The following is a 20,286-nucleotide window of genomic DNA, read 5'->3' as shown; positions in this document are numbered from 1 at the left end:
TTGACTACGATGACCTGGATGACTGAGAACCTTCACAGACAAAAAAATAAATCAATAAAAAAATTAGAACTACAATTTAAAAAAACGTTTTAAAAAAAGAACTGACACAAATAAAATACACTTCAAATAAATTCTGATAATTTATTTTCCCAAGGAGCTGCATGTGACCCCTGTTCTAGAGGTCAGGAGGTTGTTATCACTGGCAGGAATTATTTACCGTATGCTTGACACCTCTACTGTCTGTTTCCTATGCAAATAATTTCACAACCTTACAGCTTCATTAACGACCCAGTCAACCTCCCTGCTCTCTCATAAAAGCCCAAGTGAAATGTGATGTTTATTTATGTTATAAATACAGGATTTTCCTCTATCATGAGATGGAGGACTAGAAGATGAGTCTGGTAACAATTGTAGGTTAAAACGATGCCTTTCATATGCTGCCTTTTTTGGAATACATAAGGATGAAAGTTTACCCAAAATGCACTTTTTAAATTTCTCTCCATTGTATTATCAGAAAACAGCTCAAACACCCAGAGTACCAAGATTTGTTCCTGTCACAGACATTTAACTGGTGGAGGTTTTCTATTCAAACTGTGATATATTCCCTGATGTTGATGCTGAGTGTTGGAATCATTGCTTGGACTGTGACGCAGAGTAAAATGAATTTGGTAAATTGACTGGTACTTATACTATGCCTTTCTACTCAACTTGAGCACTTAAAGCGTTTTTTATTCCAATATGTTATGATCCCTGAGTGGTGGACACAGTTTTATTTATGGTTCCTTTCTGAGGATGACTCATGTTTGTGTTTTTTACAGAACTGTGAACCTTAACAATACTTTTGTTTAATTATTCCTCCCTGAGGGAATCTCTACAGTCTGTCATTTATGTCTTATATTTTATGTTATCTTTCTGTTTGGATTTTCTGTGTGTCTACGTTCAAATGAGTATTTAGAGTTCTATTCATGGGGTTATTGTTTACAAGTCTTGTTTATTTTGTGATGCTTTCTGTCTTTATGGTTCATTTTCTAGCTTTGCGGTTTTGGTATACACACATTACTTTTAGTTACCATCCCTACATCAGTCTCTTCTCTGTTTGTCTTTCACTTTGCTTCTGTGTGATTCTGTCTTCCCCTGTGTTTTGTTGTGTCTTAATTCCTGTTTTATTTCAGTAGCTGTTGGTCTCCTGTAACTTGTCTGGTTTTACTTCCTCGGCTTGTTGTCTTCATTGTTTTCAGCTATCTTTAATTACACTCCTAGTTCTATTTCAGTCATTACTTCTTGTATGTGTATATAACCGGAGCATTTCTGCACCCTTTGTTGTGTTATCCATTTAACTGTGTATCTTGTGTTTCCTGAGCTTGAGCTCCATGTGATTTCTGAATATGTGTATTCCTTGGCATTGCTACTTGTGTAATTTTGGATTTGTCCTTATCAGCATGAAATACGTGCCTCTCTTGACCGCTCTCTTTTGCGTCCTGCTTTTGTCTTCTCAAAATTGCCAGCTGACTATGGTATAAAAGGAAATTAAATGTAGGCTATTTTTCAGCTTTGAACACTTAATTTGGATATTTCCCATGTTTATTAAATTACTCAAATACTAAAAAGTAATTTAAACTGTTGTCCCATCCTGATGTACTTTGATACATACTATTAATATGTGTGGTATGAAGATCACCTTTTGTACAGCATCATTAAACGCATTAAATTTATAAAAGGTGAGACAGCATTTATTTAATTGTTATAGCTATGAAAGTGTTATCCTTTGTAATTTATTTATTTATTTTTGGTTCAAAATCGCAGCAGTTGTATTAATAGTGATTACATAGATGTGGTATAGAAACTTTTTTCTCCTGTAAAAAAAATGACCCTATAAGTCTCATAAGTCTTTACATACTAACTAAAACTTTTTCAGACTAAACTTTGAGAACCTTTAATAAAATCTGAAATTTTATATCGCTATACCTACAACTATCTATCTATCTTGTAAGCCTGCAGGCTTATAATTTGTATTTTATTAGGGCTTAAAAGGGAGAAACTAACGACTGTACCGTCATTGGGAGAAAGTGAAGTCGTGAATGCATTTCAAATGCAAATAAAGGAAGTCTCGGGCGATCTCGCGACATTTAATGTAACGTCTACTTAGCAGTACTGTTTACTTTGTCGCTTCCTCCTCTTTCCTGCGTTATAAAAGCGGAGCGTGCACACACCTCGCTGTTCACCTGATTTGATCGCAGGCTGAAAATGGACGCTCTCACCGTGCTGCCATCCAGCTTCGGATATGTTATCCTCACGTACCTGTACAGCTGGATCATGCTGGGCTATTTGGCAGTTAAGGTTGGGGGAGCCAGAAAGACGTACAACGTGAAAGTAAGTGAAAAACGAACACTGCACGCTCTGAAGTGATTTTTATTTGCATCTCGGGCTTATTTCACGCATGCTTGCTGTTTATTCTGCAGTATCCCACCATGTACAGCGACAAGGAGCAAGTCTTTAACTGCATCCAGAGGGCGCATCAGAACACCCTGGAAGTGTACCCTCAGTGGCTGGTTTTCCAGACCATCGCAGCTCTTGTTTACCCGGTAAATTTGATCATATACACTTAAATCAGTCTTCACTACTAAGTTTTTTTGTTTCATGCATTTATTGTCTTGGTGTTAGTGCAGTGGGTCAGGGGCCGAGCAGGAACACGCCCGCGTGAACTTTGGCATGAATTTTCCAGATAACAGTCTAGTTCAAACGTTAGTGTCAGAGTGAATAAGCAGATTTTCCTCGATCACAGGGGTGTGTCCACGACTTTTTTTCTCTGTGGTGGATTGGGGGTGCACAGTAAAACAGAAGTTATGATCATAAATAAACAGAGTTTATAAAATATAAATCTAATAATGTTAATTAGGTTAAAAATCTGGGATATCTCACTACAGATCACATAAGAACGGTTTACGATATATAGATAGCATGCAAATATCCTGTTAGGCAGGTTTGATGTATGTGCAGAGAGCGGGAAGATCCTTAGAGGAAAGTAAGTTTACAGAAAGTTTAAGTGGTCGATAATGAGATGTCAGTGAGGAAGTGAAATGTTTGTAGCTGCTGAAGTGAGCACAATTAAAGCTGTCAGAAGAAATGTATTTGCAGGCTCAGTGCTTTTGAAAAACAGATTATTGTAGCAGATTACTAAATATAAAAAATTCAGTGCACATATCAGACTCATCTGTGGAGTGGAGACTCTTGTGGAGCACTCTCTGTCTCTTTTTTTCTTTTTAGAAAAAAATCTGTGCATATGCTTGGTTTGTTACTTTATTTGATAACTGTTTATTAGTAATGATCCAGGCCAAAGACCAGCGGTTACTCAAAGACCTCACTGAACCTGTTAGAGCCCCTGATACCTGTGAGTGCATCACAAAGAAAGAGAGACAAGAAGGCATTTAGACACTTATGACAGTAGGGGGAGTGTTTGAACAGAGGTAAATGATCTCAAATAAATAAATAGACGTGATCTTTATGTATGTTCATGGACACAAATCACCATATATTTATATGATGGTTTTCCAGACAAAGCGGTGAAATGTTGAAATACCTCATGAAAGGGCTTCAGCACATGTAGCGATTGTTATTTTAACCAAAATTGCAATCTTTTTCTGACCTTGACCCGGTAGTTTTTAATGCCTTAACAAACCCAATGAAGGCATTTTTAATTAATAATATAAAAAAGGGCAGCACAGTGGCATGGTGGTTAGCACTGTTGCCTTATAGCAAGAAGGTCTTTTTGTGTGGAGTTTGCGTGTTCTCCCCGTGTTTCCCCGGGGCCTCCGACTTCCTCCCACAGTCCAAAGACATGTACTTAGTGGGGTACGGTAAATAGGTGATTCTAAATTGCCCATGTGAATGTGAGTGCAAATGGTTGTCTGTCCCTCTGTGATAGACTGGCACGGTGTACCCTGTCTCTCACCCTGTGACCCTGATAAGGATAAACAGAAGAGAAAGGATGGTTTATAAAAATAAAATGATATGAATGCAGTGTGTGACTCTGTGGTGTGTAGGACCCAAACTGGATAATTATCGATTCGTTAATGTGTACTTGTGTTTAATATTCCCGGTAGAAGTAATTGTACTTTATATTCTGCTGGATGGTCATATCTTTAATAATTCATTATATTTTCAGGATATTGTTTTATAATGTGCTGAAAGTAGCACAACAGGAATATTTAAATAAAATAAAAGTACTTTAAATCTATATTTAAGTTGAATTCATGAGTAATGTAATGATTCTGTGTGTACTTTGTATCAGCGGCTTTGGTGAGGGGCAGTTGTGCCCTCATCTGGAAACTCTCCTGACTTCCTCCATTCTTTCTAACTCTTATTTGTGTGCACTTCTAACCAGCTGTCAGCATCTGTCTTGGGGGTTATTTGGGTGACCAGCAGGTTTTCCTATGCCTGGGGCTACTACACAGGAGGTAAGACTGAAATTAAGTGAATGGAGTCATGATACGTAAAATTTATACACTCACGTTAATATTTTATTAATAAACAGTGTTGGGAAGGTTACTTTTAAAATGTATTCCATTACAGAATACAGAATACATGCCCCGAAATGTATTCTGTAACGTATTCCGTTACGTTACTCAATGACAGTAACGTATTCTGAATACTTTGGATTACTTAATATATTATCATGCTTTTTACAACAACGTGAATGTACTATTGCTGTGTGATTTATTACTATTACTGAAGGTCCGCGACTCCGAACTGTAGTAAAGGGACCTCTGGCTAATACGGCGGGGTCCCTGTCGGCTCGTAGCCGAAAAATAGCTTTACTTTGCTGTGTGGGTCAACTTTTCTTGCGAGAGACAGAGAGAGGCGTTGAAAGGCTGCTCCAACGGAACTTATTGTTTTCGGAGGAAAACACGAACACGGTGTACAGTCGAGTCTTAATAGCTTACTTACAACTGGGCTCGTCAGGCACTCTTCTTGGCTGAAGTGGTTATTATTATATTTACATGCTTCCAGCTCCCGTTTTTCCTCGATGACAACTCGTACCTTTCCACTCCCCTTTTTCTCCCTCCTCGCGCTCACAGACCCATAACGTGTATGGCAGTCCATTCTCCCTGCAACACGGACTACACTGCCCATGATGCTACATTCTTTAGAGCTATGCTTGTAGCATTCTGCCTGTTAGCTTAGCACAACAACAACAACAACGAAAAGGCGCTCTCTCACCCAGGAAACACACAGTCGCAGAGAGAGAGAGCGTCGCCCTGTAACCATGGCAACCGTAACGCTGCCGCCTGGAACAACAGAACGTAGCTGTCAAACAAAACTAAACAGTCCTGACCTGCGACAAAATGAAACAGGAAAGTACCGCCGTGTAATCCATTTATTTCAACAAAGTAACTGTATTCTGAATACCACCTGTTTAAACGGTAACTGTAACGGAATACAGTTACTCATATTTTGTATTTTAAATACGTAACGGCGGTACATGTATTCCGTTACTCCCCAAAACTGTTAATAAATATAGAGTTATGTTAGTATTAACCCCTAATCATACCACAATCAGTAATGTCTACATTGGTGTTTGCTAAGCTTGGCTAAACAACCCCATTAATCACACTTGTAAGATTTAACTCGCCATGCATATTATGCATGATATGGCAGTTGGACAGATGTTCAGAGCTGAAGTCCAGGTGCTGCAAGAGTTACAGCCCTGTTATAGTCTGAGCAGTTTTATTGCTCAGTATCTACGTTGTTTAATCATTTACATTTGATAACATATGGGTGAAAAGTTACTAAGCTAAGAAGTCAAAGATCTGCATTATTAATGGAAGCAAAAAATTTAAATGATCATGTGTTCAGAACTTCAGAGAAGACAGAAAAGTTTAGCCTCGTTTTCTTCATATAATCCTGATTTGATCAATGTTTGCTTTGTCCTTTTTATTGCAGATCCTGCCAAGAGGATGAACGGTGCTTACGGCTACATTGGCTATTTCGGAGTCATCATTCTCTCCATATCTGTTGCCCTGCAGCTGCTCGGCTTCCTCTAAGATGACTGTCATCTTGTGTTTGCCCATCTTACTGAAGAATCTGCTCATGTATAGTGAACAATATTGCATCTTAACAAAACCATGCTATAAACTGTCTATATACGACTTAAAACCTTTTTTATGAACCACTAACCTGATATTCTGATATTTCTGTGACTATATACTCCATGTAATCAAAATTCTACAATAGTCAACAATAAAGTAGATGCTGTCTGATGGTGCAGCCTTAAATGGATTCTGCGTGCACTCAGGTAGTACGGATTATGGTCACCGAGAGGGTCAGAGGCAGCAGGGCTAAAGAGCGTGTCATGTGACTCACACATGAGGTATCAGGCCCATCTGTTCGAGCCCATAGTCAGTGGCTTCTAGATGATCTACATCCTGAGAAACAAGGCAAGAAAATACTGTTGAAATCTGTTTTCTTTCACATCTGATGCACAAAAAATGTGAACTTCATCCAGTTTTTAACTGCACCCCTAGATTAGAATCAAACCAAACATGCTACTGTGGAAATAACATAAACTTCAGTCACTTCTGCCTTCCTTCTCTCATTTATCATCATCTTTTAAATAGTATTTACATCTGTTAAGAATTTGCTTATTTTTATTCCTGTGTCATGATCCGTCTGTGCTGTGAGTGGAAATTTCCTCATTTTCTTTGGAAAAACGTAAGTTTTTAAGTGTAAACTTAAGTGTAAAGTTTCCACAAAAAGGCAGTTTTGTGTATTCAGTACTACGTTAATATTAAACAAAGTCTAGGGGCCAAAGCCAGCCAGTTGAAAGATCCGATCCAGCCTACAGCATGGCCCTGGAAAACAAGAAAATGCCAAGGATCATTGGACTTAGAGCTTTCTTGCTGACCTAAGATATCACCAATTACCTGCTATACTACACCAAGGTCAGCCCAAGATAATAATGTCCTGTTTTTTTTCACTACTGTACAATAGAATTACCACAGAAAATGTTTTTTTTAATTGACAGGGAATAAGTCCAGGTGATGAGCTGGTGGGGTGTTTTCTTTCATTTTGCACACTAAAAGCTAAATAAAACTTTTTTTTTTTTTGTCTATGTTAAAATGTTACAGCCCATATAGTTGTACAGAGGGGTTCCTTTGATGTATAAAAACTGAGATGTATTATTGGAAGTTAAGACATCTCATCTCTTTGCCATAGTTTAACAAAATGTAAGATACTTTGTTCAACAGACAGGAGCAGAGAAACCAAAATGTTATTCTCATATGACGACGTGAGGTTTCAGGAGGTTAATTTGGGAATGAAAGAAGACAAAGGATGAAAGAAATAAGATGTACTTCATTTATCCCAAAAACTGAGAAACTAGTGTGTTACAGTCACTAAAACACGAAATAATTGTCTCTCAATAACACAAATTTAACCAGCTCTGAAAGATTACCCCCCCCCCCCCACACACACACAACAATCACAAAATAAGGAGCTCAGTTAAATAAAGATAAAAGAAGTGAAGAGTTCAATAAACCCAAATCAAAATATCATACAACAAGGAGATTAATGAGTAAAATATATAAGGTCATGCTATATATGATTCCAATGGTTTATATGAATAAGATGTACTTTATTCCAATAATAAATAAAGTACATCTATATATGATTCCAATGTTTTATTGGAATCATATATAGCATCGCTGTGATTTTAAAAAGGATAGTCAGAGGAATAAAGAGTAGGAGATCTGTGTGACACAAGGAAAAAAGTAGGATTAACTGTTTTATTGGAATCCGGTAAAATAAGCCTAACGGGATATTGTTTTCTTTCTTTGTTTTGTATGAACTCTGAATCTGAATTCTTTTGCAATTAATTGTTTAAATCATATAAAGAAATGTGGACAGAAATGTAAAGTATTTTATTATATTAGAATAAAGTGCCACAATTCTACTTATATGTCACATATATATATTGATTATTATCATATCATTCCCTTATATTATAAATAGCATATAAGTGTGCCAAATGTGCGTCCCAGTAACAGTAACTGGTCCTCCAGAGGATCCTGTTCAGCCCGCTCAATAGCTGTGCAAAGAGTGATGAACAGTGTTAAAATGCGCAGGTACTGTAGAGATGTGATGCCAGCCTTATTTCAGAAACACTAGTGTCATTAACGAGTCATTAAATGGGAAACTGTGAACCCTTTTATATTAATTGCACTTATTTAGAAAGCTACTATGCAGTAATTTTACTGGTCAGGAGTAACTGGAATTAGAAAGGAGAGATGTTTACAAATTCACACTTTATCCGTTGCTCCTGAAGGCAACAACATCAACAGCGTCTTTGATCGAAAAGGGTGTGGGTTAACTGTAGTGATGGGCAGATGAAGCTTCATGAAGCACTGAAGCTTTTCATCCAATTGGTTCACCCCAGCGCAAAGCTTCTTGAAGCTTCATTTGCTCTAGTAGGACACCTACTGGATGTAAAAATATTAGTTGGCATGAATTTGAAGAGTGTGGCCTTTTGCATACAAGCCTGTAAATGTCAACAACAAAAGGAGTGTGTAAAACATGTATATTGTAGTGATGGCAGTATACTGTGTATATTTATACTGGCAGTATGGAAAATGATCATTTGGAAATGCTTAAAATGGAAATGATCATTTACCGTGAGGTGTGGTTGGGGTGTGGACAGTGGTTGTGCTTTTGTAACGTTGAGGTATAGACAGCTACACACTGAGGCTTTGAGCCTCAGTCCTGCCCACATTTTATTCTGTAAAAACTAAATTTTCACTGCTTTTATGGCCTTTTTAGTGGGGAGAACATAGCTAGGATTTAACGATTTAACAAATCTTTTAAATCCTTTGTCCTCCACAATGCTAAATGGCTGGGAGTCCTCAATCACCATGCTAACCAGGTCTTCATCTATTTGAGATTGTTCTGCTGAGGAAAGACCACAAAAACAAAGCACAAATATAAATATCACACACGTAACTTATTACAGCTGTATAATATTGTTATATCATTTAGTAACATTACTGCATCCTATATTAGCATGACATTTGATGGCTCACCTGGTCTTGCTCCACAATCGGTGTTCCCCTTATTCTCATGCAAAGCTCTGTAGTGCCTAAGCATGGATGAGGTGTTGTTGTTATATCCCAGCTCCCAGGCACATAGCAAACACTTCACCTTGTACAAAAGTAAAGACAGCTTAACATAAGTTTTATTGCACCATCAGTATTATGAAAATACATCTTCTGTAGAAATCTACATACCTTGTTGGGAGGAATAAGATCAAAATGTTCCCACACAGGGGAGGACATCCTCCTCTTAGCTGGCTCCATTCTCTCCTGACTTTCTCTCCTCACTCTCATAAACCTCCAAACTGTCTACAAACTCTCACTAACCGCAGCTCTCCATCAACCACCCACATTTTTGAATGAAGTCTGAGGGGTTTATATCACTGTCATAGCTCGCGGCAAAGTTCGAACCACTTCATGAACCAGTCACGTGGTACAGCCGGGCAGCGAGGCTTCGGACGTCATCATTTTCAGCTCCTCCCATAAATGAAGCAAGCCTCGATACGCGCATCGCGGAAATGCCCCCTCAATTACTCGACACAAGCTTTGAAGCCTCGATACAGAACGTCACATCACTAGTTAACTGCGCATGTGCATGACGAACCTCTGTCGGAAGCAAAGTCGGGTTTGTCCAAAGGTTTTACACACCAAAAAGCGAGAATAAAAGGTAGGAATTCCTTTGAAAATGGCACGAGGAACGGGTAACACTGTCGGGATGTGTGTTTCTATCCGTTCCCACCGCTGTCGTTTGGCTCGTGGTATTTTTTCAGCAACTTCGTAGCGAGAAGAAACCTTCAAGGAAATGTTTGCTAGTACCAAAGCGATGAACAAAAGAAAGCGACAGCGCAGGGTTTTAACCTAACACACGAGCATTGTTTGAGTTTCTAAAACTTATACCTGCTATTATCATCCCCTTAGGGGCTTAATGGATATTGCATGTGGCGATTAAACGGGATAAATGTGGAGTTACAGTATTGTTGGTGTTTGTGCGCGAGCATGAGCCTACTGTACGGCGCCTGCGCACTGATGGATTTTTGTGTCAGATTTCAGTCCTCTTCTCTGACTTCGCTTATTGATTATTGGAAATAAGCACAATGAACAGCTGTTTTTCATGTTGCCCGCACTTACATTAGTGGAGTCAGGAATACACCTGGCTGGCTGTGGAAAGTGTGATGTCATCATTTATTTAAACTTTAATAAATCAGCTGTTCCTCCTGTACACAATGGGGTGGAAATTTTGCTGAGACACTTTTCCTTACTACATTCAGTGACCTATTTTTACTGTTTTAAGAGTCACATAACGAGTCATCTATGTCATTGTTGTTATGCATTCTCCAGACGGTGGCCTCCAGGGACGCTGTAATAATCTAGTAGCTGTGGCAACAGCCAGAGCGTTGATGTTATTAAACCTAAAGTAGACGGCTTAGCATCATTATTTGAGTAGGTAGGTTTCCACGAGTCCTGAGGTTCAGGACAAATCCAGAGTACCTGTGTCCTCCACACCTCCATCAAAAGTCAATGGGAGCTGAAATCTACTCCCGGACAAGCTACTGTTCTGTCCGGTGTTATTTGTGTATTATTTTCAGTTGTATAGTTTTTTTTGTTTGTTTGTTGTTGTTTTTTTTTACCAATTTCATTATTTTGCTATTTGTATTTTATTTCATTATACTGAACATTTAAAAAAATTATATTACTGTTTCGCCCCTTTTCCCCTCTTGACCTCCTTAATTCAATACATTTATTTGGTATTTAACAGTTTTAGCCTGTTGTGTTTTATAGTTTTTCTTTTCTGAACTTTTTAAAATTTTTTATAGTCAGTGTATATATTCTATGAAAATATGTATTTATGATTGAATTGAATTGTTTTATTTCGATTTTTTTCTTATTCACCTTCTCATTGTATTATCTTCAGCTTTTTAAGGTTTGACTTGATTTGATTTGAACAGATTTTTATGTGTAATATTTATATTTTACATTTTACATTAATAAAAAGATATGTTATTTGTTTTTTTCAGACTGTTTAAACTGAGCTGCCTTTCTCTTAATTCAAATCCTGACTTACACCTACGTTTACTTTTTTCCAGAGTCATGTCGGGATTTCTGGACGGGATCCGGTGCGGAGACTGTGAGTGTAATGTGGACTGGGGAGAGCGAAGAAACACAATTGCCTCTATAGCTGCTGGAGTCCTGGTATTTCCACTGATTTCTTCAAGACAATAAAGGCATATATATAAATCTGTATAGAAGATTTTACATATTTACATCACCGGGGATGTTGTTTTTACAGTTTTTCACCGGCTGGTGGATCATCATTGATGCTGCAGTGAAATACCCGGCACAGGATGAATTTCATCATGCATATCACACCTGTGGAGTCATCGCTACCGTGGCCTTTCTCATGTAAGACAGACTGCAGCTGTTTGGTGTTTCTGAAGCTTTAAAGCTCAACCTACAGGTTTTCCAAATCACATGCGTACTGTCACAAGAGGAAGTAGAGCTGATGTCACATGACCTTAAAAAAACCCCAACAACAGCGATTTAGTCACGTAATAACTGGGAGTCGGGGGTTGTTGCCCCTTTCTGTTTTCAAAAGTGATTGATGACCCTGTCTAAGGTGACACTGATACCAGTTTTGATCTTTTTATTCAGAGACATTTGTTAACAAGTGAGTTAAATTCATACGTGTCACTCATGTGAAAAGTCTCAATAGCTAAATGAATGTGAAGAGAGACAACTTTAGCTTCACAGTATGGATTTAGAGATATCTCCAAAACAGGAAGTCTGGAACCGGTTCTTTTTTTATCTTTATTGTTTCACAAAAATTTAAAAAGGGGATGCCCAGAATTTACATTTTTTGAATGCAGCATATTTTGTTTCAGCAATTTAACATGAGCAAAGCAAAATCCAAGTAAGATAATAATAATTCAATGAACAAACTGTACTCTGAGATCATGCTGGTTTCTACTGCTGGTTTTGAGATGAGGGAGATAGAGGGGAAACATCTGCATCCTGACCACTGACACCAGTCTGTGCCGATATAATCCAGTAGGAATGCAGAAAAAAGTTCCTCTGTGATTATACCCCGGCACAGCAAAAAATAAGAAGGGAAAAAGACGCAAATTCTAATTCTAAATTGTAAGTCCACAGTGTTTCTGCTTTTTTACACAGTGCCTGTTTGGTGCTCTCACTCTCACACACACAGAGCCATGGGTGCACCGTGGTCATAACAATGCTCCTGGAATCTGGGTGAAAAAGTCAGGCATGAGGGTCATAACATTACTGAAACTACATTTTCTTACTCCTGTATTGATTACATTTATTCTTGATTATATTCTGATTAGAATTAAGCATGATTTAGTTCTCTGTATCACTGCAACCATAAAAAGGCTGGATGTTAAGTCCTCTTATTCCACTTTTGGATGAAGATAAGCCCAGGGATCTCAGTCTCTTCGACACCCCCTCCTTGAGATCACTGGCTGCCTGTCATGGTGGTTAAGACGGGGGAGTCCACTTCATCAGCAGTGAACAGATGTTGCAAGGCCGATGAGCTGGTCCCCAGTTCTGGGGTCCAGCAGGGCCCTGAGTTGGTTCAAGGACTGTGGCCGGTCACCATCACTCATCTCGTGCTCTGCTCTTCCATCTACTCAATTTTCCTGATCTTGTATGTCCTCATCGACCTGGATGTTTTTGTAGCAACTTCCCTCATAGTAATCGTACTTGCACTCCCAGCTGGATGTTTGAATGGTGGCAGGTTTGGTCCAGCAAAAATAAAACCGCCATTAGGCAGATGTGTAGAGGTGATTTGGTGCCCATCAGGGTAGTAAACTCCATCAATATCCCTGCAGATTCCAGATACAGCAGATCTCCGCACTATATTGGCCCAGCTCAAAAAAAGTTGGCTACTGGGACTGTTGGACTAAACTGGCAATCCATATGCAAGAAGATCCCCCACGCACTGTGGTGTTGGAGTTTATCTTTGTGGCACAATGTGCACTATAAGGCTGAAGTTACAATTCAGTGATACTTTGCACTATGAGCATCGGTTCCACAATGCATGCACCTGCTGCCCCCTCTGAACGGTCCTTTTCGGGCTGTGCTTGTTGTGTTTTCGGCCATGGTACCTTAATGTCCCAGGAGTTTCTTCCATAACCTGTTATAAGCTCCTGGGAGGTGCTGTTTTCCCCCCTCCTCATGTCCGAGGTCATCACTAATGGATTAATGACAAAACTTCTCTCCTGCCCCCCTGGAGCTTTACTGTGTGTGACCCGTGTAACTACACATGCCGCTGGTTATGCCGTGTTTGCATCCTGTTCCTAAATATTACTTTTTCTGTAACTCAAGGTTGTACTCTCGTCAAAATAATCACTCTTGCTTATTTCTTTATGACTGCTAGTCTTAACACTGCTTTCAGGCTAAATTCTCTTCAGCACAGCCACATGTGTATGTATTTATAAACCATTTCCATCCTTTTCTCTGGCATATGGTGGTAGCTCTGCTGTATTCTCTTGTATATACGCTTCTGGAGTCACCCCTTGCCTGGAGGTCTAATCTTCCCTATTCCTCGATCCCGTGAAAGAGTGTCTTTGTTACATCATCCAATTTATTTCATGCTTTTTCCAGCATCCTGTCTCTCTTTGTTATAAACCTTACAAAAGAAGACTCAACTTCATGTTGAAACACAGCTCTGTACTCTTTTTCTCTCTGACCTTGGATTGTCGTCACAATAATTTCTTACTCTCTTTTCAGCTTCTCTGTTTTTGCTAACTCGCTTTCACAAAACACACAAAAGGACATATGTTTCGAGTTTAAGCAAATATAAATGCTTCAAGTATTGAGTAATTTTGTCCCAAAATAAGGTTTAACGCCTTTTTTTTCCCTGCAAGATGTATTTCCACCACTCCTCTGTGCAGTTTCATAACTTTATACACTCCATAACATACATGTCCATGTTACTGATGCATTAAGTCAAGGAAGAGTTTAAAAAGGACTCTTACCCACGAGCACCTGAACAGGTTTAATCAGTTTGGGGTGTTTTTAGAGTCCTGTGAGTCCTCCTTGTGAAACGTGTCCTCAGAAAGATTTCAAACATTTAGTGGGTTTATGTTGATTCTCTACCAACACTTTGTTAATCATAGTGAAATCTCTGTGCACACAGTGCTGTAACCTTCAGTCCGATGCATACAGTTCAGCTGTAGAGTTGTTATTTTTTGTAAAAAGCCAGACTTTGACCCTAATCAAGTCAGAAAGCAGCCTCATCTTAAGGCTTTAAGACGGGACTTGACAGTACCCATGTGTGGCACTCTGAGAACCATGGAGGATTTTAGCGCTGGTGGATGAAGGAATTTTTGGTTTGCATGTAATAAACACATTTGTACAACACTTACAGAGTTAACTGGCCTGGATAGTGTTTATAAATAACTTTTCTACTCCAACAGTTATTAGTTAATGTTACTTTTTTCAGGTTGTAACGTCTGAAGATTCTGTATTCTGCTTTTTTCCCTTTTAGGATAAATGCTGTTTCAAATGGCCAAGTGAGAGGAGACAGCTACAGCGAAGGCTGCATGGGACAGACAGGTGTGTGTCTGCTGTGATGACGACAGGTTGTCTATTTCCATTTAGCAATTATTTATTTAATGTCTCAGATCTGCTTTCTACTGTTCTTGTGGCGTGTATCTGCACATGCAGTTAAACGCAACGTGGTAAACGAAGCTCGACGCCACGTCACTCAGTGTCCCGCCCTTTCTTATCTTTTACTTGCAGGTGCTCGAGTGTGGCTCTTTATCGGCTTCATGCTGGCTTTTGGCTCCCTCATCGCCTCCATGTGGATTCTCTTTGGAGGATTTGTAGTGCCCCGTGAGTCCACTTTATCTGCTTAGCACTTTTCTACTTGGCCCAAGTGTTCAGTTGTGTTTTTAACTGTAGAAACTTTGGACTGGGAACTTTGGCACCTCGGTTATAATATGAATGAATATAATGTAAATAATTTGTATTTCCAGTTGGAGCCATATTTCCACGTAGTGACGTGCAGAGGCAAAGCTATAAACAAAAGTGTCCCTGTCTAAAAAGATCTAATTGTATTTATAAACAGCATAACTGTGGTCATATTACACAGTTATACAGTCCGCATACCTGGACTCATCGATGTTTAGTTGTCTGTACGCAGCCGTTTCATAACCCAGCTATGAAGTGTGTATTTAAAAAGAGAAAGGCATGCGTTCTTTAATGTGATAATTTGAATAACACTTGTCGCTTGGTAAGAGACGGTCTGAGTGAATCAGCGTCGTCTGCGGCGCGACCTGTGTTAGGATAGGCAGATAACGTTCACGCGTCAGTGTTTGCTGGGTGAAAATGAGGCTGTTTAGAGGGATGTTTGCTGCAGTAAGGAACTCTTGGATCAAAGCTGTGACGGCGTGATGCTGTAACTGACGCCGTAAACCTGTTGCGTCTTTTGCAGAGAAGCCCACTGTGTACCCTGGAATTGCTGTTTTCTTCCAAAATGCGTTCATTTTCTTCGGGTGAGTTGTTGAGTCCTCTTTCTCTCGTCCGTTTCAGGACAATGAAAACATCTCACTCATCTTATCGTTTTCCTCTTCAGGGGTTTGGTGTTCAAGTTTGGTCGTACAGAGGATCTCTGGCAGTAATGAACTCTGCGTGTCTCTTCATGTCCACAGTTATACACTCTGCTTTCTATACTGTATGAGACTGTATGCTTCAGTGGGTATTCACTTTATATATAAACTATTTCCTTTTTTTTAGCCTTTAGATTAACATGTTTAATTTATCTGGTTTGCTGTATAAAAGCTAAATCATAATTAAGCACAAATCTTCATCGATTTCTTTAAAGTTTGAATATTTTCAAATGTGGCGTGTCTATTTGCAATCGGACTCTGTAGCCACATTGTTAAAATGGTTTACTTATGCATAAACAAAATTGTGTATTTTGGGAGCTTCAAGACACTAAACTGTCTCCATCTCCTTTGTTTTATGGCATCCCCTAATTTGGCCTGCCTGCCAAGTGCACGTTCCATAAGTGGTTATGGTACAAAATATTAACTGACGGATTTTTCGTAGATGTGTACACATACATGTTTCATTGAATGTAACCATGTGGGGTTGTTTGTAATTTTCCAGGAATAACACTATATCAGCTCTGAAAGTTTGCAGCAATCCAGATTTATTGAGTTTCAGTTAGCCACAGTGCTGACCTCTGGCAGACAGAGGTTTCACATCTGTAGGGTGTCCTCTCAGTGCTGCGACTTTGTATTTGAATGCAACATCTGTCCATTCAGCTTGTGTAACACCCAGAGCATCAGGGCAGTGTTTCACAGCCATGGCAGCAATAAAAACATACTGAGCAGTAAATCAGTCTGACACTCCTCACTCCCGATTTTTATCCTCCTTTTTTTTCCCCTCACACAAAAAAAAATATATCCCACTACATTATTTTATAAAAGTCAGGAGAGAGTGTGAAATTATATACAGGGGTCTTCGTCTTCTTATTTGCACACAGCCAGATGAGAAAACTGCAAAATCATGAAAACATTTTGTCTGTTTAAGGTTTTGTGAAGGTTTTAAAGTTCAGCATGGTGGAAAATATGTCAGAAATATCTTCAGACTTTAATTATTGAAAGGGAAGCATTAAAGAAGATGACTGCATACCTCCCAGAAGGCTTGATCATCAAAGCAATTCTTGTACTGGGGTGGTCTCCAAAACTTCAACCTGATAAGGAGCCCTTCAAACAAGGAGATGAAACTTATAAAGAAGACCGCGCACTGACTGTACCTGCTGCTGGAATAGAGGTTAAGGCATACCTGTAAGGATTCCCAGCGTCACACTCAGAACGATGGTGATGAGGAGACTACAGATGTGAAATACAGCAAACCGGATCGCGCTGTCAGAAGAAGGAGGAAAGAAAAACAAATAATTAAGCAGGGTATTCCTTCTTTTACGTGTTGCAGTCCAACATCACGGGACCGTTTCATTCTTACACTGTGTGATCATCTGAGTCTTTGATCTGCAGGACAAGATGCGCTATCCATCCCAGTAGACCAGGAAGTGCATGACTGCTTAAGATAGCGCATGTGTCATGGCACTGAAATGCCAGCAGCATGTGGATCTGCGAAATAAGTTAACAGCTGAGTTTTATCATACAGACTGTGCAAGCTTGAGGCAAATGTCCACGTCTAGGAGGGGGTAAGGAAAACCTTAAGATACTGGAATCCAATGGATGATATTATGGCGGCAGCAAAGCCGATTATCATGGCTTCCCAAGGATGACGAACTGCTGACATGGAGACGCCGACAGCGACGCCACCAGCGAGGATGCAGGACTGCAGGTGGATCTGAGAGAAAATCAGACTTTTAGGTACTTGGTGACAAAGCTGAGCTTGCACTGTAAATTTTAATAAACACCAAAATTTGTTTAAATTAACCCCACTTTTTTTAATAAGTAAAAAAAAAAAAAAACACTCTTTGGAGTCCACCAAAAGTTTGTGAATAACATAAACTTCATTTTTGTCATATTTTAGGAGGTTTCTGTGTTAACGCAGCCAGAACATCAAAAACCACTTGTGGCTTTAAAGCGTATTTAGGTGCTGATAATTGCAGTCCTCGTTTTTTAAATACAGACAAATACTGACAAAAATAATGTTCTACATCAGTCACTTTATTAGGTATGCCTGTTCATCTGCTCAGTAATGCAAATATATAATCAGCTAATCACATGGCAGTAGTTTAGTGCATTCAAACATGGAGGCATGGTCATTCAAAAAGAAAGGGGATTCCCACTGGCTGAAAATGCTTTGAAAGGCAGTACTGTAACTCAAATATCACTCGGTACAACAAAGGTGTGCACAAGAGCGTCTCTGAATGCATAACACGTGGAACTTTGAAGCAGATGGTTTTACCAGCAGCAGAAGATCACACCAGGTGCCAGGAGACTGAGACTACAGTCCACACAAGCTGTTCAGAGTGTAACGGTGTCACACTCTGAGCCCCTCAGTGCCAATTAAGAATCTTTTAAATGCCACAGCCTGCCTGAGTGTTGTTGCTGACCATGTCCATCCCTTTATGATCACAACTTGCACATCGAAAACTGGTTTCTTGAGCATGGCGATGAGTTCACTGAACTCAAATGGTCTCCAAAAAATATCTCTGAAGAATGTTTCCTGCACCTTGATGAATCTGTGCCACAAAGAATTAAGACAGCTTATAAAGGAAAATGTGGTCCAACCTGACACTAGCAAGGTGTATCTAATAAAGTGGCAGATGAGGGCATTTTCCCATTAAAATATTAATAAAAGCCCTGCCTGTGGGGATAGTTTAAATGGGAAGAAAATCAGTGTTTTCAGCTGTTCAGAGAGAGTAGAAATGAAAAAAGCTAAAATGAAAGCAGATAAACTGATAGATCTTGACTTTAATGTTGCTTTAAGCCAGCAGCTGCTACCATATGTCTCTCTTTCTAACAGAGATGCCTACAGGTAGCAGGGATTAGTCTAAAGAGCAGCACAGCATTTGGTCCACTGCATTTATTTTAGCTTTAGTTTTAAAGCAAAATGAGCAAAATCAGTTAGCTGTATTCAAACTGACTTTTTGTGGGCCAGTAAAAGTCTGTCTACTGGCACAGAGGGGAAGTTTTATGCTGGACACCTTATGTTGACATTGCACATAAAGTCTCATAATAATGTGCAAACATATCAAGTGTCAGGTCATACCAGGTGTAGTTTTCCCTTGGGGTTGGAGAGCACAGACATCGCAGCTGCTGTCACAGCACTAACGGCCAGGGCCAGGTAGGTGCTGCACACGGCTTCCAGCTTCCTCCCAGGAGTCCGATCATCCACGAGGACAGAGTTAAAACTGGGCCAAAACATCCAGAGGAAAACAGTCCCTGGAGAGGAGAGACAGATTCAGGTGTACACAGATTCACTAGAGTGGAAATTAGCCAAATGATGCAGCAGATATCTGGGAAAGCTGTTACCTAACATGGAGAACAATCCCATCTTTGTGTCAAATTTCTCCTTTTCAAATTGCTGCTCTGAGCCTTTACGGTAAAGTGTCCCTGTCAGCATGAGTCCAAACAAGGACCCAAAGATGTGAAGCATCATGATGCTGATCAGAGGCCGGGTCTAGAAGGACCAGAAAAACATCAGCAGCGGCATATCGATGTGAATACACTTTATCTAAAGATATGATATGAGGGTGAAACGTGGGCTTACGTTCAGGAGAAACTGCAGAAGCCATTTGTTTAGGATGAACCCTGACACCTCGAGCAGTCCAATAAGGATGAGGTGGACTGGGTTGGTCTTCCCCAGCACAGCTCCAATTGAAATGAGGGCTGAGGCAGTGCACATCTCAGCAACTATCAAGCTACAGCAAACAAGTTCCAGTTAAATTGATTTATATAAGCTCCTTTAGAGGAAATTATCTGCACCAACCGTCTCCTCCCACCTTTTCAGATCTATCCTGAGCCTTCCCCTGTAGTACAAGGACTCCACACCGTTCAGTATGAGGGCCCACTGGGTGGCCATGGCAGCCACAAGGAGGTTGAACCCGGAGCCACTGAAACCATGGCGCACTAGAAAAGTGCCCAAAAAGCCAAAGCCTAGAATCACCATTACATTCACATCCTGGAACTCTGAAAAAGAAGAAGAGAAGGCACAAAAATAAACAGTTACAGCTGAATTTTAGCTGAGGACACAACACATTTACTCACGGGCTTATCAATGACCAACAAACGGCAGCTCCTCCCCACACTCTTGGAATGAAGTGTGTTTATTTCGCACACTAAAGCATGCACATGAAGTTAGTTTAAAAGATAGTTGCTTCATAAATTAGCTAATCAAAGTAAACACGAACATCTTTAACCTCATCTGACCTCAACACCCCCCCCCCCCCCCCTTTCAAGCTCACAAAAATAAAACTCACCTGGGTAACGTTTGCTGAAGTCATCAGCGTTTCCATTTCTTTCGATTTCAGTGTAAAAAGCAAATATGATGATAAACCCAGTCTGCAGGAAAAGCAGCAAGGGTGCCAGACGAGAGCGCAGGCTTGGTGCGTACTGAGGAGGCATTGAAGATGTTTGCTGCACAACTTCTCTTCACACTGATGCTCAGACAAACGGGCGCAACCCCACAGCACGCAGCTTCTCCTCTTTATCAGCTGCTGCGCATGAAAGCGTCTTGGCAAGACAGCGTGAGCTGTACTAAT

At 39.8% G+C, this 20,286-nt stretch overlaps 3 protein-coding genes across 3 annotated transcripts; 2 read left to right on the top strand and 1 right to left on the bottom strand.

The window, feature by feature from the left end:
* Positions 1 to 2,142: 2,142 nt before the first annotated feature.
* mgst3b (microsomal glutathione S-transferase 3b) lies at positions 2,143 to 6,778 on the top strand. Its single transcript, XM_040048928.1, has 4 exons — positions 2,143 to 2,370; positions 2,460 to 2,582; positions 4,382 to 4,454; positions 5,941 to 6,778. Exons 1-4 carry the CDS (start codon positions 2,245 to 2,247, stop codon positions 6,039 to 6,041), a joined length of 423 nt encoding a protein of 140 aa, XP_039904862.1. The 5' UTR covers positions 2,143 to 2,244; the 3' UTR covers positions 6,042 to 6,778.
* A 2,831-nt stretch (positions 6,779 to 9,609) lies between these two features.
* On the top strand, positions 9,610 to 16,442 carry tmem50a (transmembrane protein 50A). The gene is made up of 7 exons (XM_040048927.1): positions 9,610 to 9,747; positions 11,165 to 11,270; positions 11,368 to 11,480; positions 14,587 to 14,654; positions 14,841 to 14,933; positions 15,535 to 15,595; positions 15,676 to 16,442. The coding sequence occupies exons 2-7, from the start codon at positions 11,169 to 11,171 to the stop codon at positions 15,719 to 15,721; spliced, it is 483 nt and encodes a 160-aa protein (XP_039904861.1). The 5' UTR covers positions 9,610 to 9,747; positions 11,165 to 11,168; the 3' UTR covers positions 15,722 to 16,442.
* rhd (Rh blood group, D antigen) lies at positions 16,238 to 20,164 on the bottom strand. The gene is made up of 10 exons (XM_040048912.1): positions 20,005 to 20,164; positions 19,528 to 19,714; positions 19,296 to 19,446; positions 19,058 to 19,205; positions 18,795 to 18,967; positions 17,286 to 17,423; positions 17,070 to 17,197; positions 16,893 to 16,972; positions 16,740 to 16,813; positions 16,238 to 16,603 (listed from the first exon to the last, which is right to left on the bottom strand). The coding sequence occupies exons 1-10, from the start codon at positions 20,147 to 20,149 to the stop codon at positions 16,577 to 16,579; spliced, it is 1,251 nt and encodes a 416-aa protein (XP_039904846.1). The 5' UTR covers positions 20,150 to 20,164; the 3' UTR covers positions 16,238 to 16,576.
* Between the last annotated feature and the right edge of the window lie 122 nt (positions 20,165 to 20,286).

This window comes from Simochromis diagramma, unplaced genomic scaffold (assembly GCF_900408965.1).
Source record: "Simochromis diagramma unplaced genomic scaffold, fSimDia1.1 OVJJ01000305.1, whole genome shotgun sequence".
NCBI lineage: Eukaryota > Metazoa > Chordata > Actinopteri > Cichliformes > Cichlidae > Simochromis > Simochromis diagramma.
Note: the sequence above shows the minus strand (reverse complement) of the source record. Positions and strands in the feature narration are given on the sequence as shown.

Coding starts and splice junctions, on each gene's coding strand:
- tmem50a (XM_040048927.1), top strand. CDS start 11,169: ATGTCGGGATTTCTGGACGGGATCCGGTGCGGAGACTGTGAGTGTAAT. Junction 11,271..11,367: donor CTATAGCTGCTGGAGTCCTG/GTATTTCCACTG, acceptor TTGTTTTTACAG/TTTTTCACCGGCTGGTGGAT. Junction 15,596..15,675: donor AATGCGTTCATTTTCTTCGG/GTGAGTTGTTGA, acceptor TTTCCTCTTCAG/GGGTTTGGTGTTCAAGTTTG.
- rhd (XM_040048912.1), bottom strand. CDS start 20,149: ATGCCTCCTCAGTACGCACCAAGCCTGCGCTCTCGTCTGGCACCCTTG. Junction 19,447..19,527: donor CTCAGGATAGATCTGAAAAG/GTGGGAGGAGAC, acceptor TGTTTGCTGTAG/CTTGATAGTTGCTGAGATGT. Junction 19,206..19,295: donor TTCTGCAGTTTCTCCTGAAC/GTAAGCCCACGT, acceptor TGGTCCTTCTAG/ACCCGGCCTCTGATCAGCAT.
- mgst3b (XM_040048928.1), top strand. CDS start 2,245: ATGGACGCTCTCACCGTGCTGCCATCCAGCTTCGGATATGTTATCCTC. Junction 2,371..2,459: donor GAAAGACGTACAACGTGAAA/GTAAGTGAAAAA, acceptor TTTATTCTGCAG/TATCCCACCATGTACAGCGA. Junction 4,455..5,940: donor CTGGGGCTACTACACAGGAG/GTAAGACTGAAA, acceptor TTTTTATTGCAG/ATCCTGCCAAGAGGATGAAC.